Source organism: Camelus ferus, chromosome 6 (assembly GCF_009834535.1).
Source record: "Camelus ferus isolate YT-003-E chromosome 6, BCGSAC_Cfer_1.0, whole genome shotgun sequence".
In the NCBI taxonomy this organism is placed as follows: Eukaryota; Metazoa; Chordata; class Mammalia; order Artiodactyla; family Camelidae; genus Camelus; species Camelus ferus.
In genome coordinates, this window is record NC_045701.1 from 67,749,382 (window position 1) to 67,765,257 (window position 15,876).

At 40.8% G+C, this 15,876-nt stretch overlaps 1 protein-coding gene across 1 annotated transcript in view; it reads left to right on the top strand.

The window, feature by feature from the left end:
- Nucleotides 1-15,876, top strand: part of SIPA1L1 (signal induced proliferation associated 1 like 1) — a 340,124-nt gene that overhangs the window by 199,193 nt on the left and 125,055 nt on the right. Inside the window, 1 exon segment of the mRNA XM_032482300.1 lies at nt 6,570-8,369. Within this exon segment, the coding sequence (XP_032338191.1) occupies nt 6,872-8,369 (1,498 nt within the window). The 5' untranslated portion in view covers nt 6,570-6,871.

Genomic DNA, 15,876 nt, shown 5'->3' on the forward strand with positions numbered 1-15,876 from the left:
CATCTATATGGAGTAATTATTCAAATGCTGTAAATACTGCTAATCTTGTAATCTTTAGTCCTCTATACTTTATGTCACCCTCTTTGATTCATTTTAATCGGGATTTAGCACAAGATCATCTTATTGGAGGGACCTGACATCTGTTGAATTTTGACTTCTTTGGTGAGATGAGTGGTTGGGGGTTTAACATAGTGCAGTATTTAATAATTAGTATTCAGAGGTGTGTTCATCATACTACACATTCCCAGGTCCTGTTTTATTTTTTTTAGTAACAGAATGATGAGTTTCTTTTTTTTTCTCCTAAGTTTTTTCTTCTGATTATAAAAGTTATACACGCTTATTTTAGAAAACAAATAATACAGGCAAATGCCAAAAAGAAAAAAAATTATTCAAAATCTAACTAAAGAGAAGCATTCTAAATCTTTTGGTGAATTTCCTTTAGCTTTCTTATTTATACATCACTTTTTAAAAAACTTAGCTAAATTTATAATGTATATACAATTTTGTTTATATCCTGAATTCTTCTAAAACTGGGCCTGTTTGTCCCCAGCTACATTCAATAGGATGTGCAGTATAAAAACGTTCTTTTTCTTAAAAAAAAGTTAGTCCATAGTCAAATCAGTTAAGAAATATCTTAGTTTAATAGTTAGTGTTTTTTTTAACTGCAGATTTCATGGAGCCTTCATATAGTCATATGTATTATCATGTCCTAACGGAGGTGACGTACAGGGTGTCCCTGCCTTAATTATTAAACCTTTTGTTATGAATTAATACCTTGAAGAATTTGAACCATAACTTGGGGAAAGTTGACAAGCCTTTTCCCCTGCACAGCAGACATTTATTGGTTGTCTGCCAGAAATCCATTTTCTCACAGCCCCTTTCCCCAGATCCTATTTGGTAATCAGCTGTTCGGTAGTAGATCACTGTTTATAGGATTGATGAATAACCTTTTATTTTTTAATTGGTGGTTGTTTAGCAGTTAGTTGTGATTTTGTTCTGTTCATGTGAGGAGGTGAGATGAATATATTTTTAATGGCTTTTAAATGAATATTAACGTACAATTACTATTTTTAAAACCCTCACTGGCTTCATGGATCTGTCTGCTCTCTTGATATCCTGGGTGCCAGGCATGGATATCCTGGGTCCCTGATTAGTGGGGTGAGCTCCGATTTGTTTTCCTTGAAAGAGTTCCTTTACCGCACCTCAGACAGTATTTTTCCTCTAATAATCTGGTTCACTACTACCTTTCTATTTATTACATTTTACCCTACTTTTTACCTTTTACTTCCCTACTTTAAGGTCCTCAGACCTAGTAGCTTTTTGGCTTTGTATGAATTGCTTATTGTGTAAATTTTGTCATATTTAAATATAAGATCAATGTTCACATTTATTTCTATTCTCCTTTATTTTGCCAGCTGTTGAATCATTTCTCTGCCTGTCAGTAATTCCACCATGGAACTTACTCCATACCTTTTAAATTTTATCACTGTCTTCTGCCATCCAGCTCGGTACTTCATCCGCAGCTATACAAAGTATCTTCAAGGCTGACTAGACCTTTGAAATGTTACTTTCTTCACTGAACTTTTTCAGTTTGCTGGGTCTGTCAGAGGCAAATGTTACTCTCTCTATAGGTCCTTACTTTGTCCAAACAAGCACGTGATAAATTAAATTGCTTTCTTATCTCTGAACTCAAATGTAACTTTATCCTGTTATCTGTGTTTTGATTTTTTTTTTCCTTTTTCAAATGGAGGTACTGGGAATTGAACCAAGTACCTCATAAATGTTCAGCATGCTCTCTACCAACCCCGTAACTTCACTATGCACTTTGGTAATTTCAGGGCAAGTTATTTGAATCTACTTTGTCTTCATCAGTGCTCTTTTTTAGATAGTGAACATTTGGAGAGCAGGAACTAGATTTATCAATTCCTCTCTTCCCAATCCTTCCTGCTTTTTGTTCAAGGGACAGAACGGAAATGAAAGAAGGGGGAAATTCCAGTCTAAAAAGTTATGTGCTGATTCATAAAGCTTAAATTATCCAGGACATCGCACAGAGATGCTTGTGTGCATTTCAAGGCTGTCTTGAAAGAGAGAGACGTCCCTTCTATCTGCGATGTCACTTGTATGTAATGTGAGTGAAATTCAGGGAAGCCCAGGGGATGTAAAGAAAATTGTTGCCCTTGTTTGGTTATCTTAGCTAATCTAATGTCCAAGCACTGTGAAATGGTATTTCTGTTTTAAAGTAAAGGTTCCTCTTACATTCTTCAGCAAGAATATTTATGGGCATTTTAAATCTGTGTATACAACTTCATAAACTATTTAACATTGACACTTTCATAAGTACTCATATTGTGTATCTCGGGAATGTCGGACCCTTTGTGTAGTTATGCATCATCAAAATTCCTTCTGATGCCTGGAAACGTGGAGAGTTGCTCCTGTATTTGCGGCTATACCAGTTAAGGAATCTAACAACATCCCATTTTGGAATATGTAAGTGTTTGATGAGGAATGCTACATCTTTTTAGTGAGTGTACCATACCGTGTTGTCGGTGATTTTAGGGCAGGAACTGTAAGCTGCTGGTATTGTTTTGTTTTGTTTTCTTCCCTTCCCACATCTTCTTGTGTAACCGTAAACCATTTTTTTATGCCCTTGGCACAAAGTTTCCCATGTTGTTCCTTCTGTTTGGTTCCTTCAATTATTTATTGTTCTCATTTCCTAATCACCTTATTTATTTCTTGGAAAAAAATTGTTTTTCCATTTTTTTCTGCTTGTTAGTTAATACATTGTTGAAAATAGATGATTAAGGAAGATATCAAATGAGCACTGGCATGTGTTTTTCTGGAGTTTAGGGGAGAGGGTCCTGAGAGGAGATTTGGAGGTAACTGCATAGAGATGATATTTAAAGCTGCAGGTACCTGTGACATCACCATGCAGATCTCTCCCCAAGTAATTTCATTATTCTGTCTTCATTCAGTTGCACAGGCAACGATGACCCAACCAAGTCAACACCCTGCTTCCCTGAGTAATACTTTTACTCCAGTGTCCCCATGCCTGCTATCTCATCCTAGTGCACTCAGTGCTCAGATGCATCCTAATGCCCCTTTAAATAGTCCCTTCCAAAATTGTGAAGAGTGGTAAGAGGAGTAAGCCATGGGTACCACCCTTGAATCACTGGCTTTTAAATGGAACCCACCAGTGATCCTGAGGAGTGACCCCCTGGAAATTGAAGAAGATCATGTTTGTCATGGAGATCTGGAGAAGACATAGTTTCAGGAAGCAGGGATGGGTCAAGAGTGTTGATATCTCAATGAGCCAGAATGACAGGGACTGTTTCTACACCTGTAACTTCCCTTGGAGGTAGGGACTGTTTCCCCAGATATCCTGAGCACCGAGTGTGTGATTGCTGCTCAGAAGAGAATGCAGAAAGCCTGGGGATGATTTAGAGGAGACGAGGAAGCACTTCTCCAGGAAGCATGGTGTTAACAGAGAAAGGTGATAGGCTATGTGGTGACAGACCGTGAGTGATGGAAAGACTTTCAACTAGTAGAGTTTCAACACATCTTCTGTTTTTCTGGTAGAGTTCCCAGGAGCTCCCTGAACTAAATCGGGGGAATTGGTATTCTGGCTAAATGGATCTGCCGTAGTAGACTCAGGAAGTACTCAGGGCTGTAAAGTTAAATGTACAACAAGGACATGTCTCAAGTAGTTTACTCTTTCCACAGATGGAGGTGACGTGCTATAAATAAGTACTGCTCTTCTGTTGAATTCTGCTGCTTTTTTTTTTTCTTTTTTTACCGTTTTTAATGATGCTGAGGCAGGTTGGCTGATAATTAAGAGAATTGCTAATGTCAAATAATTGTCAACATATGTTTGCTGTTTCCATCAATCCTAAGGAATAGGTTTTAGGTGTTACTGATCTGTTGTCATATTACACATGTGGATGACATCTTTATTTTCATCTAGTACCTGAATAAATGCAAGGCTTGTATATTTCTGTAGATGCCTGTCCATATCCGAAGTCCATATTGCACCTAAAGGGTTTTGATACTGTAGATAAGGAGAGGGAAAGAGAAAGGGAAAAGAGAGAAAAGGAAAAAAGATCCTCATGACGTGGCGGGGGGGGTGCATGTTATATAACTTTGTTGTTAGTCTTGAACCTCCTCAGTGTTTACAGGTCATTAAACTGTGGGCACTGTCTCCTCTGTGTGCTCATCTATGTTTTGAAATTAAAACATTGAGTTGTTATTATAATCAAGATGTAATAGGAGTCTTGGTATTTCTTTTAAATGATGAAGAAAAATAATTATACATGTATAATTCTAAGACTTTTAAAACCCCATTAAAAAACACGGGAAGCATATGAGATGGTACTGTGGTAGTGACGGCCAAGAGTGCGCATTTCCAAGTCGGTTTTATTTACTGTGTTTTAGTGCTGGCCTTCAGTCTCCTCCTACAATGGACATAACTTCACATATCCTAAAGAAGACAGCCCTGCAGTGAGCTGTAGTCTAAGGAAATGAAATGTAGCAAGAATGAGTTTTTACCCTGGTGGGATGGGTGCACTGGCCTTTTAGAGAATGTCAGTTCTGGGAATGGTAGGTGATTTATTTGGATTTTTGTGTGCTTGTGAGAAATGCTGAAAGCATCTGATTTTCGTAAGACTCTTTTTAGACTTATTTTTTATATGTTAGTGTCTTCTTTCTTTGATAGATATTTCATTTAAATAAATAGCTTCTTTTTCCCTAGTTACAAAATGGCTTATAAATTGTGGTTTGGGGTTGTCAAAAGATTTTTTTTTTTTTTTTTTTTTTTGCATTTTTGAGATGGGCTGGTGTTTACTTTGCATTTTGGTTCAGCTGCTCGGTTTTCCTTCCATTTTATGAGGAGCAATTCTTGAACCTTGGCTGTGGCCACATGAACTGCCTTCAGATGCAACAGTTGGCACCTGATTCCACTTGAGGGCTTACAGTTCAAGTGGAGCATAGCCAGTTCCCAAATGTGAAGGAAGTCCTAGCAGTCTGAAGGTGGAAGGATCTAGAAAGTTCAAAAGCCAGGTTTAATTAGGTACCAGTGCAAAACCATCATCCCCTTCACATAAGATGATGAAGAGGAGCGAGAGGGAAGCAATCGGTGTGTCTGTGCCCGGCTGCGCAGACCAGCCCTCGCGAGCCCAGCTGGAGCTCGGCTGGCCCTGCATTTCGCAGGCAGCGTGCAGTTTTTGAAACACCCCTAAATGTTCCAGCCTTTAAATAGCAGCGAGCCTTCTAAAATGATGCTGCGTACCGCAGGAGAAATTAAAGCGGCTGCCTGGGAGGCAGGAAGCCGACTCGCGAGATGCTTAATTATCGTGAAAGTAAGTGCTTGTTGCCGGGGAGCGGAGCGCAGCGAGCGCGGGTCGGCCGGGGTGTCAGCCGTGATTTGTAGACAATGCGGCCCCGGCAGCGCAGTGCTGGTTCAGCAGCATCTTTCCAAACATGCATTTGGCAGGGATTGAAAGGCCACCTCTTGTGTAATTTGTGGAGCCTTGGAAAAGGGTCCTCTGCCTTGATTTTCAGGATGCGCGCAACCACGCAGAATTTTATGCTCAAGATTTGTGCTTCTTGCCTCCTGACTGACGTGTTCATGAGGAAGTTGGTTTTCTTCGCCCGTCACCTGGAAGGATGTTAGCCGTCCTCTGTCATCTGTTGGGGAATATGGAGAGGTCTGTTTACAGCAGCCTTTGGTTTCTGCTGTCTTTGGAAATTAGCACCAAAGGGTGGGGGTGGGTTGCAGTGCGTAAGGAAATGCAGGCATTTTGCTAATTAGTGAAATTAGGCTTCTAGCTTTAAGAGTAGATGAAACTAAAGAGAGCTTGGGAAGAAGTGGTGAAGGATGCTGGATGCATTCTGAAATACTGCTCTTCGGGGTAAGTAATAAAGTAGAGGAAAATACAGAAGCGAGCTGATGGGTGGAATGGCTCCGGGAAAACCCTGTTTATTTTTTCTCTATTGTGTTTGTCCTTGCCAAATCTGGTAAGCCTTTGTAAAGAAATGAGAGACATGTTTGGATTTTGAAACTCAGAAGAGGTTAAAAAGTGAGTGTTGCAACATACTTAATAACATAATTTTTCAGTTTTTAGCCTTGGTAAAAAACTGGACGTTGCTCTAATTATTGAACTCTGTTGGTTATGTCTTGAACTTCTGATCAGCACAGTGGTTCGTGATATTCTACATTATTAGAGGTCATTGGAGTCTGCACTTGGTCTGTACTTGGGCGGGGAGCCCTGCGGCCCTGGAATGAGATCCCTCACCCTCCTCTCAGTGATATGAAGCAGTTCAATTAAGCTGAAATATTAATAGTCTTTTAAATATGTGTGTGTATATATATATATATAATTTAAATGTTGAGTAGTATTCAATGATTCACTTTCTTCCTTTCTCTCTAACCTGCATACTAAAAATATGGGTTGTGAACTGTGAGCCACAGACCATTAGTGAGGCTTTTATTTTCATGTGCCTGGTTTTGGCAATTGCATGTTTATTTTTAGATGTAGTTAATCAAATGCTAATTCCAATTGTCCTTCTCTTTTTAGAGACAGCATGGGATTATGGCAATCACAGAGCCCCAGTGATACAAGTTCCATTCAGTTTTTTCTGAAAGAGAGCCGTCTGTCAAAGTGAAGCAAAGGAACTATAGTGGATTATCATGTTTTGAAGATCAGGATTTTCAGAGATTGGAAAATAAGGCATCGTTTAACCTTGTAAATGAAAAAGATTAAGATCTCATGCAACTGCTGTGTTTTCTGGAAGCCATTCTCCAAAAGGGAAGTGCACATTTCAGACTTAGGTATGATGGTCCTTTCTGCAGGGATTTAAGCCTGATTGCTTTTACATCATGACCAGCTTGAAACGGTCGCAGACAGAGAGGCCGGTTGCCACTGATAGGGCGTCGGTGGTAGGCACGGATGGCACCCCCAAAGTCCACACAGACGACTTCTACATGCGCCGCTTCAGGTCCCAGAATGGCAGCTTAGGGTCCTCGGTCATGGCTCCCGTGGGGCCCCCCCGGAGCGAAGGTCCTCACCATATAACCTCGACCCCCGGAGTCCCAAAGATGGGGGTTAGGGCACGGATTGCAGATTGGCCCCCAAGAAAGGAAAATGTCAAAGAATCTAGCCGTTCAAGCCAGGAAATAGAAACCTCAAGTTGCCTTGAGAGCATGTCCTCCAAAAGCAGTCCTGTGAGTCAGGGAAGTTCTGTAAGCCTCAATTCCAGTGACTCAGCCATGTTAAAAAGCATACAGAACACACTGAAAAACAAGACGCGGCCGTCGGAGAACATGGACTCCAGATTTCTCATGCCTGAAGCCTATCCCAGCTCCCCCAGGAAAGCTCTGCGCAGGATCCGGCAGCGGAGCAACAGCGACATCACCATAAGTGAACTTGACGTGGATAGCTTTGATGAATGTATCTCGCCCACATACAAGTCTGGGCCATCACTGCACAGGGAATACGGTAGCACATCTTCAATCGATAAGCAGGGAACGTCCGGAGAAAGCTTCTTTGACTTGTTAAAGGGCTACAAAGATGACAAGTCTGATCGAGGTCCCACTCCCACCAAGCTCAGCGACTTTCTCATCGCTGGCGGGGGCAAGGGTTCTGGTTTCTCCTTGGATGTTATAGACGGGCCCATCTCCCAGAGAGAGAACCTCAGGCTCTTTAAGGAAAGGGAAAAACCACTCAAGCGACGTTCCAAGTCTGAAACCGGAGACTCGTCCATTTTTCGTAAATTACGCAATGCCAAAGGTGAAGAACTTGGGAAGTCGTCGGATCTGGAGGATAACCGGTCGGAAGACTCCGTCAGGCCCTGGACGTGTCCAAAGTGCTTTGCCCACTACGATGTCCAGAGTATATTATTTGACTTGAACGAGGCCATTATGAACAGGCACAATGTAATTAAGAGGAGGAACACCACCACGGGGGCTTCAGCTGCTGCCGTGGCGTCCTTAGTGTCGGGGCCTCTGTCCCACTCGGCCAGTTTCAGCTCCCCGATGGGCAGCACGGAGGACCTGAATTCCAAAGGGAGCCTCAGCATGGACCAGGGAGACGATAAAAGCAACGAGCTTGTAATGAGCTGTCCGTATTTTCGGAATGAGATAGGTGGAGAAGGGGAAAGGAAGATCAGCCTGTGCAAGTCAAGTTCTGGCTCCTTTAGTGGATGTGAAAGTGCCTCCTTTGAGTCCGCGCTGAGCTCCCATTGCACAAATGCAGGCGTGGCCGTGCTTGAAGCGCCCAAGGAGAGCTTGGTGTTGCATCCGGATAGAGTGAAAAGACACGTTGTGGAACACGTGGATCTTGGCGCCTACTACTACAGGAAGTTTTTCCATCAGAAGGGTGAGCAGAGAGCTTCCATTGGTTTAATTTTTTTTTTTTTTTTTTTTGCCATGCTTTCTGAAAATGTACTGTCTACTGGGTTTTTTAAGCAGTGTGACGTAAGATTTTCATGAGTGCCTTCTCTTGATGGTGAAATGGTTAACTGGTTATTTGCTACAGTGAATTTCCTTTTGCATTTTTTTGAGTTACTTCCTCCTTTCAGATATAGTAAATATCTTGCCTTGTCTTGTATATAAACTATTAATTTAAAAAAAAACCCTTTGATTTAGTGGATGAAATTATAATCTTTGTGTAGAAGACTTTGTTGTGTGACCTTTAGGGATAAATATCACAAAGTTGAAAATATCTTAAATATAGCTTTTTTTTTTTTTTTTTTTAAGCATTACACAAGCAGTCTTAATGCTGCCTTTCATTTATTTAGCACTTTTACAGTTAGTACGGGACCATTTCTTTTCTGCCTCAATGTGTTCTCTTTGGTAAATGGGAATTATAAAAACATTCTTACTCATTTCACAGGAATTTTATTAAGAATTAATTATATTACTTAATAAAAGTCACAGAGCCGGGAGTCCAGCCTGGGTCTTAGATTTGAGTGTAAAAGGCACTGGAGTGAGAAGTACCACTGACGTGTTGGTGACTTCCTTCCTAGTCTTTTCTGCTTATGAAGGGAAGACATATGCCTATCTTTTTGGATTTTACTTTATATACATTTTTATTCATGCTTTTAAGAAGACTCTGTGATTCATTAAAGAGTAGTAAATGAAGTCTTAAGAGCTCTATGATAGTGTTTTTGAGTATCATTGTTAATAGAAGAATGAGTTTAAGCCATGCAGGTACCTGAGCCACGAAACGGGATGCTTGCCAAGGAAAGACATTCACCTGTGGTCCATTAGCCAACTTGGTATCTCCTATGCATTCAGCCCAATTGAGAGCCCCCTGTATGCAAACTATGCGAACAGTTTTGGTTTCCCATCTACTGTTTTGGGATTTTTGAATCTCGTTTAGATTTATTCCTCTGAATGAAGTTTCATTTCTAGTACTTCCTTCTAGTAGTTGAGTTTTATGACATTGCTCACTTTAAAATAAAATTTGTTCTAAGATTATTACATGATAGACCCCATTCAAGAGGATTTATTGACCAAAAGAATCTCATTGCTAAGTATCTATGTGTCTTAAATATCTATGGCATAGATCCTGGAATCAACATGATAATGAAAATCCCAATTTCACTTGTAAGCAATCTTTATTTTCTCAGAATAACTTTCTAGAGTTCAGATATTAGAAATCGCTTCTTTTCTTATCCTGTTCTTTAGGGTACAGTGTTTCTCGCTGTTGCTGTCTAGGTGTTTGGGGCCGTATAACTCTGTGTGGGGGGGCTGTCCTGTGCATTGTAGGGTTTAGGACATTTAGCAGTGTCACTGGACTCTGCCCCCTTCCCTCCTCCAGCTATGACCACCTAAAATGTCTTCAGTCATTTCCAGATGTCCTTTGGGAGGTAAAATTGCCCCTAGCTGAAAACTCCTGCTGTATGTACCTCCACAGGTGTTTCTGAGCTGTCTGTAGGTGAGACCATCTTCCTAAAAAACTTGGCATTCCAGCATGAGAGAACATATTATTTATAATCTTATTGATGTGGTAGGATCTTTTTCTACTATGCAATATAATAATATTAATAATGAGCATTTTGAGCACTTGCTGTGTCCCAGGAACTTTGCTTAGCGTTTGACATGACATGCGCTTTCTCTTTTCAACCTCTCCGTGCTCACTGTGGTAGGTACCATGATTGATGTCGTTTTCCAGGTGAGAAAACTGAGCTTAAGTGGCTAAGTGGTCAGGCTGTCATGCAGCTGGGAATGTTGGGGCCAGGATCTCCCCTTGGGGGTGTCTGACCAGAAAGAATCATGCTGTTGGTTGCTGTGCTCTGCCCTCTGCTACATTAGACTAAAGGGAAGAAGTATAGTTTTATCTTTAAATCTGGTAGAAATTTGTTCCAAGTATTTTGTCCTTAAAAAAGTATGGAATAAAAATTTGAACACTTGTATCTCAGAGTAATCCAGCCTAGATCGTAATACTTCATAAATTTAAGAGCAGCTAATCCAAAGTATTTTCTGATTTAAACTATGGAAAATACCCTCCTTAACCAACATAATTGAAACTAGTTAATTGAAAAAACTAGTTAAATCAGGGAATCTTTAAAAAGTATGCATACTCAAAATATTCTACTTTCATTAAAATACATAATAATAAAAATATATTTGCTAAACTCTTGTGAGGCCAAGAGCATTTCTTTGACAGTGGTTCTACTATTTTGGATTCCACATTATGTTAATACTATAAACTGTAAAAGCAAAAACATAGACAAAGCAACCTGAATCTTACAGAATCTTAGGTTTGAGAAATTGTTCTCATTTTTTTATAGATCTTGCCCACATCTAATCCTACAGCTTTCCTTTCAGAGACTTGCTTTTATGAAGTCTTTCCAAAGCCTTCAATTTGTTTTTAATAGAACTGAGATTTATCTTTCATACTCATATTCCATTAGCTTTTATAATATTAAATTTCATAATTACAGTAACAAGTCATCTGGCATAAACAGGCTTAGGAAGACATAGCCGACTCTTTGCCAGCATGGAGTCCAGCTGGTGGGAGCAGAAAGTGTGTGGCACTAGAGGTTTGCTGATGCCATTGGGAGTTTATCATCGTGGTTTACAGAGCAAACTCAGAGCAGTTGTTAATCCAGGAAGCCTGGGGCAGTGGAAGGCAGTTACAGAGAGCCCCTGCTATGTTTTCTTGGGCCACACAACTTAGAATCTTCAAGTCAGGCAGGTCATTTGTCACAATATGATAATATACAACAAATTGTGGCTCTGAATGACATCATTTGGGGCTGAAATTAAGACCCCTAAAGTACAGCTGGGTATTGAAAAATTTATATGATATCTGTACTTTCCATCACAGTATAAAGTATAGCTAGGCAAGTAACTCTGTCTTAGGATTTTTAATGTATGACTTGATTCACTGAAATTAGTGCACTCACTCATTTTTCCTAATCAGAATCCTGAAGCGAGTCATCTTGTTGAAGGAGTACATCACTGTCAGAAGTAATTTATCTTCCAGCAGTAGGGTGTAGCGCTACTGACCTGGATCTCACTCCAGCCTCTTCATCACCAGATACTTTCCATTCTGCCATTTAATGGGTTCCTGACTTCATTGTAGCTAAGTCTCTGGGGGGGAAGTCACTTTACTGAACTGTATACTCTACAGTTCACGAAATGTGTAAATTTTAATCGTATTTGGCTGATGAGGCTGTAATCACTTTTGAACATTACATTGTTATGAACATCATTATTTTGCAGATTCAGGCTTTAGAGGATACTTGGCTTCATCAGGTAATAAGCCCAGTGCGTTGCTGGAAATTAGTGGCCCAGTAGGGAATCCCAATGTTTGCATTTATTGAAATAAGCAACACACCATCAGCGTTCTTCTTTCTGGTCCTTCCTCCTGCCCAGTTCTCCCTGCTGTTTTGCTAGTGTGTGTGATGTTTCTATTGAGGCTTACTGAGGATTAAATGCCAGTAATAACATCACTAACATTTATTGTGTTATTACTTTGTGCTTTACACAGACCTCCTCACGCAGTGCTCCTAGGACCCCGAGGCAAAGTTGTCATTGTGATAAGTCCAGGTGATACAACCACATCCTTCCTAGAGAGACGCAAACCAGGCAGTAGGATAGCATTAAGATTCATCTGGTCGTCTCCATTTGAGTACATGTATATTTTGTGTTTAGTTTTTATTTATAGTCACCATGATTCAAGTACCAGCACAGGACTTTTTCAGTTTTGCACTGAGTGTGCAAGTGTCTGAGGCGTGTCCTCCCTGAACCTCACCCGGAAGGATGCATTACTGGGAAAGAGACTGGAAGCCCACAGGTTGCCTGTTGGTTGCTCCCTCGATCAAAAGCGGCTTTAGGCTTATCTGACGCCAGGCCGGGTGCCACTCACAAATCAAGTTGTTGAAGTTGCTGTGATAAGGAAGGGCCCCTCCGTACTGCCCAGTGGGCAGGAGCAACTGCCTTTACCTGGTCTGCAGCTCAGCTGAGAATATTTTCCCCCTCCTGAAAAGAAGGAAAACTAGTGCTTATGCACCTGGTTGTTCTTATGACTTTAAACTACCAGGTTGGATTTTTTCCTACTGTTCACCTTCCTCCTCCTACACCCGCACCTTCTCCCATCCCACCCCACCACATACGTGTGTTTGCACGCATGCGCACACACATACACACCAGGTTCAGCAGTGTGCTGGAACCCAGAATTATCAGTGTGAGGACACAAACAAGTTGGATTTAAGTTGCTGTTGTAATATCCAGTTTTCTTTATTTACCTCTCACCCTCTTACAGTCAGCTGGCTTTAATGTTGCTTTAGGACATACACCCTGAAGTTCATTTGTACTTGAAGTGACAGCTTTAGTACTCTGATATATTCTCCAGTTTTGTTATCAGGAGCTATTCATCAAATCCAGTTGTTAAATGAGCCTCATTACATACCTATTCTACGTTTTAGTGGGTTAGTGTATGGTACGTATGCAACATCAGGGAACACCATGCAGCTAACAGCTAAACTTATTTGTAAAAACCTATGCTTGTTTTGTTTGTTTGTTTTTTAATTCTTCTCTAAGTGTAGCAACATTAAGCTTGAGGAAAGTCCTATGGGATGCCATATAACTCAGAGTTCTTATTCTGTGCTTTAGTTTCAAATGGAAGTACTGGAGATTGAACCCAGGACCTCATGCATGCTAAGCAGGCGCTCTACCACTGAGCTACACCCACCTCCACCCCTTCCCCTGTGTTAGTTTTTGAACAGTCGTATTTCAGCTAAATGATAAACTCCAGAGTCAGCAAGTCTGGTCTCCTGAACCATGTTATGCTCTTTGCTCTCAAACTTAATAGTTTACTTCTGCCAAAACTAATAGGGAAAGATTTTATATACGTCTAATACTGTATTGTTTTAATGCCCTTGTCTTTTATTTTTTATTGAAAGCACATAAACTGTATTTAGTTTGTTTGAAGGTAGCGCTCCAGTGACTTAACCCTTTCAGGGAAATTTGGGGCACTAAGTAATTTCTTGAGAAACTAACCTAGGAATTTTTTTTTGTTATTAGAAATTTTATTTATTTTTTTTTACATTTTTTATTTATAATCATTTTACAATGTTGTGTCAAATTCCAGTGTAGAGCACAATTTTTCAGTTATACATGAACATACATATATTCATTGTCACATTTTTTTTCTCTGCACGTATACAGTATACTCTTGTTTATACAGTGTAATCTTGTTTATCTATTCTACACTTTGATCCTAGGAATGTTTTGCTGCTGTCTCTATCTGCTCAGGGCTTTCAGTAACAAGAAGGCCATTATGGTGGGAAGATTTGCATTTTTGCTCTTTTGAAAACAGGCATCCTGTCTTTTCTTGGCCATGATCTTCTGAGTCCCATCACTGGTTGTCTGAACTCTGGTCTGTGAGGCATTCAGGATTTCATATTAACTGAGCCATCTCGGTGCAGAGGTTCGTGAAAGTTGATTAAAAGGGCTCATGCCTCAACCGCTACCTCTCTGTTTTGTTTTTAAAATCAAGCTAGACCTCCAGAAGGCCACATTTGCTCAGACACTTGACTTTATTCAAGATCACCTTGTAAAGATCCTATCATATAAAAACAGAACTCACTTTTGCAGTAAAACTGGTGATGAACACTGTCTATTTGTCATTCTTCAGCCTTTTAGAGAGTTCCATGTGAGAAATTTATTTGAGAATTTGATGCCAGGAATTGTTTTCTGGTAGCTGCCAAATGCCTGCTTTCTGATGATAGGTGTGTTTGATTTGCTAGCTTGTTTTATTTATTTATTTTTTTAGTGTAACTCCTGCTTTTCCTCAACTCCCAGAAGCAAATTTGATGCTCGACTATACAACTTGCATGAATAACTCATTTGTTTCCATGTTTGTCTTTTATTTTCCCATTTCATTAGCATGATTTACATATTTCCTTTATAACTAAGGAACCTCAAAAATTATTTTTGGAAAAGGTAATTTGTATACATTCATAGCCAAATAAAATACCCCTATTCCCAGGCTTCCTCTTCAGTTCTAGGGCTATTTCTCATCAGCCAGAACTCAATTCCACCAGCTTTTAGGCTGGCAACTAGAAACCTGGGACACAAGCTTTGACCTCTTTATTTTTCTCCCTAAGCAAGCCTCCCTCATCATTGCCCTCCTGCTGTAAATGCCACCGTTATTATCAGCACTTGGATCTGAAACACCGAAGCCTCTTTAAGGCCTTTCTCTTTATTGATCTCAACCTACAGTCAGTTGGGAGGCCCCCGAGTCTGCCTTCAAATCGCTTCTGACTTTTTATTCTCTGTGTCCCAGTCTCAGGTCTGTACTTTCGGGCCCTTATGGCCTCTTGCCCCAGTTCTAGCAATAAGTGTCTTAGTCTCTCCATCTCTAGTCCGCCCTACTCAAATCTAACCTTTTCTTTGCCAAATACAATCTAATCACACATTTTACATCTTACACGCTTGCATTTATGATTTAATCATGCAACAAACGTGTCGCGTCAGTTGAGTTCCCTGAGAGGCAGGTATTGAGACAGGTTAGGCGTGCAGGTGCTTTGTTAGGGACTCGGGGGGTAACACCTGTGACAGAAGAGCTGGGAGGAAGCAGACTTGAGCAGGGAAGGCCTTTAGCCCATGGTGCACGTCTGACACCATGAAAGTAAAAGGGAGAGGCTGCAGAAGTGGGAGGGGGACCCTCACCCGCGGTTCACATCCAAGGAAGACTCAGCCAGCACCGTGGGGGGAAAATGAGCCTTAGATCCCTTGCTGGGCTGTAACGGCTGGCCCTGTCACCCCGGGCCTGCTCAGTCCCTGGATGAGGGCTGCCCAGGAAGAGTGTGGCTGGACTGGAAAACTGTGGACAATCAGAAGACCCTCCAGCCAGAGACTTTGAGCTAATTGCATTTCCTGTGGCTGAATGGGTTGTAAGGCCTTCCCGGAAGGGAAATCTTCATTATTGCACCTCTGTGGCTGCTGCGTGTGCAGGAGTGCCTGCATCACGCTGGGCATGGTTTTGGGCACATGGACTGGGAAATAAAATGGGGCACCCTCTCGGAGCTTACATGCTGGCAGAGGGAACCAGACAATAAACAAATCAAACAAAAGTACATATGCATGCCTACTAGGAAAATCAATGGTGCGGAGTTGGAGAGAGAAATCCCAGTCCTGCTCCCAGTAATTCCGTGTGTAATTGTCTGTTTTTTCTTACAGAGAAATTTATTATCCAATTTACTGGTTTTTTTCTTTTTTCATTGTTCTATTTTGAAATAATTACAGATTCACATTAAGTTTAAAAAGAAGCACAGAAAGGTCCTGTGTACTCTTCACCCAGTTCCCTGCTCCCCGCCCCAATGGTAACATCTTAATAACGGTGGTGAAACCAGGAAATTGACGTTGGT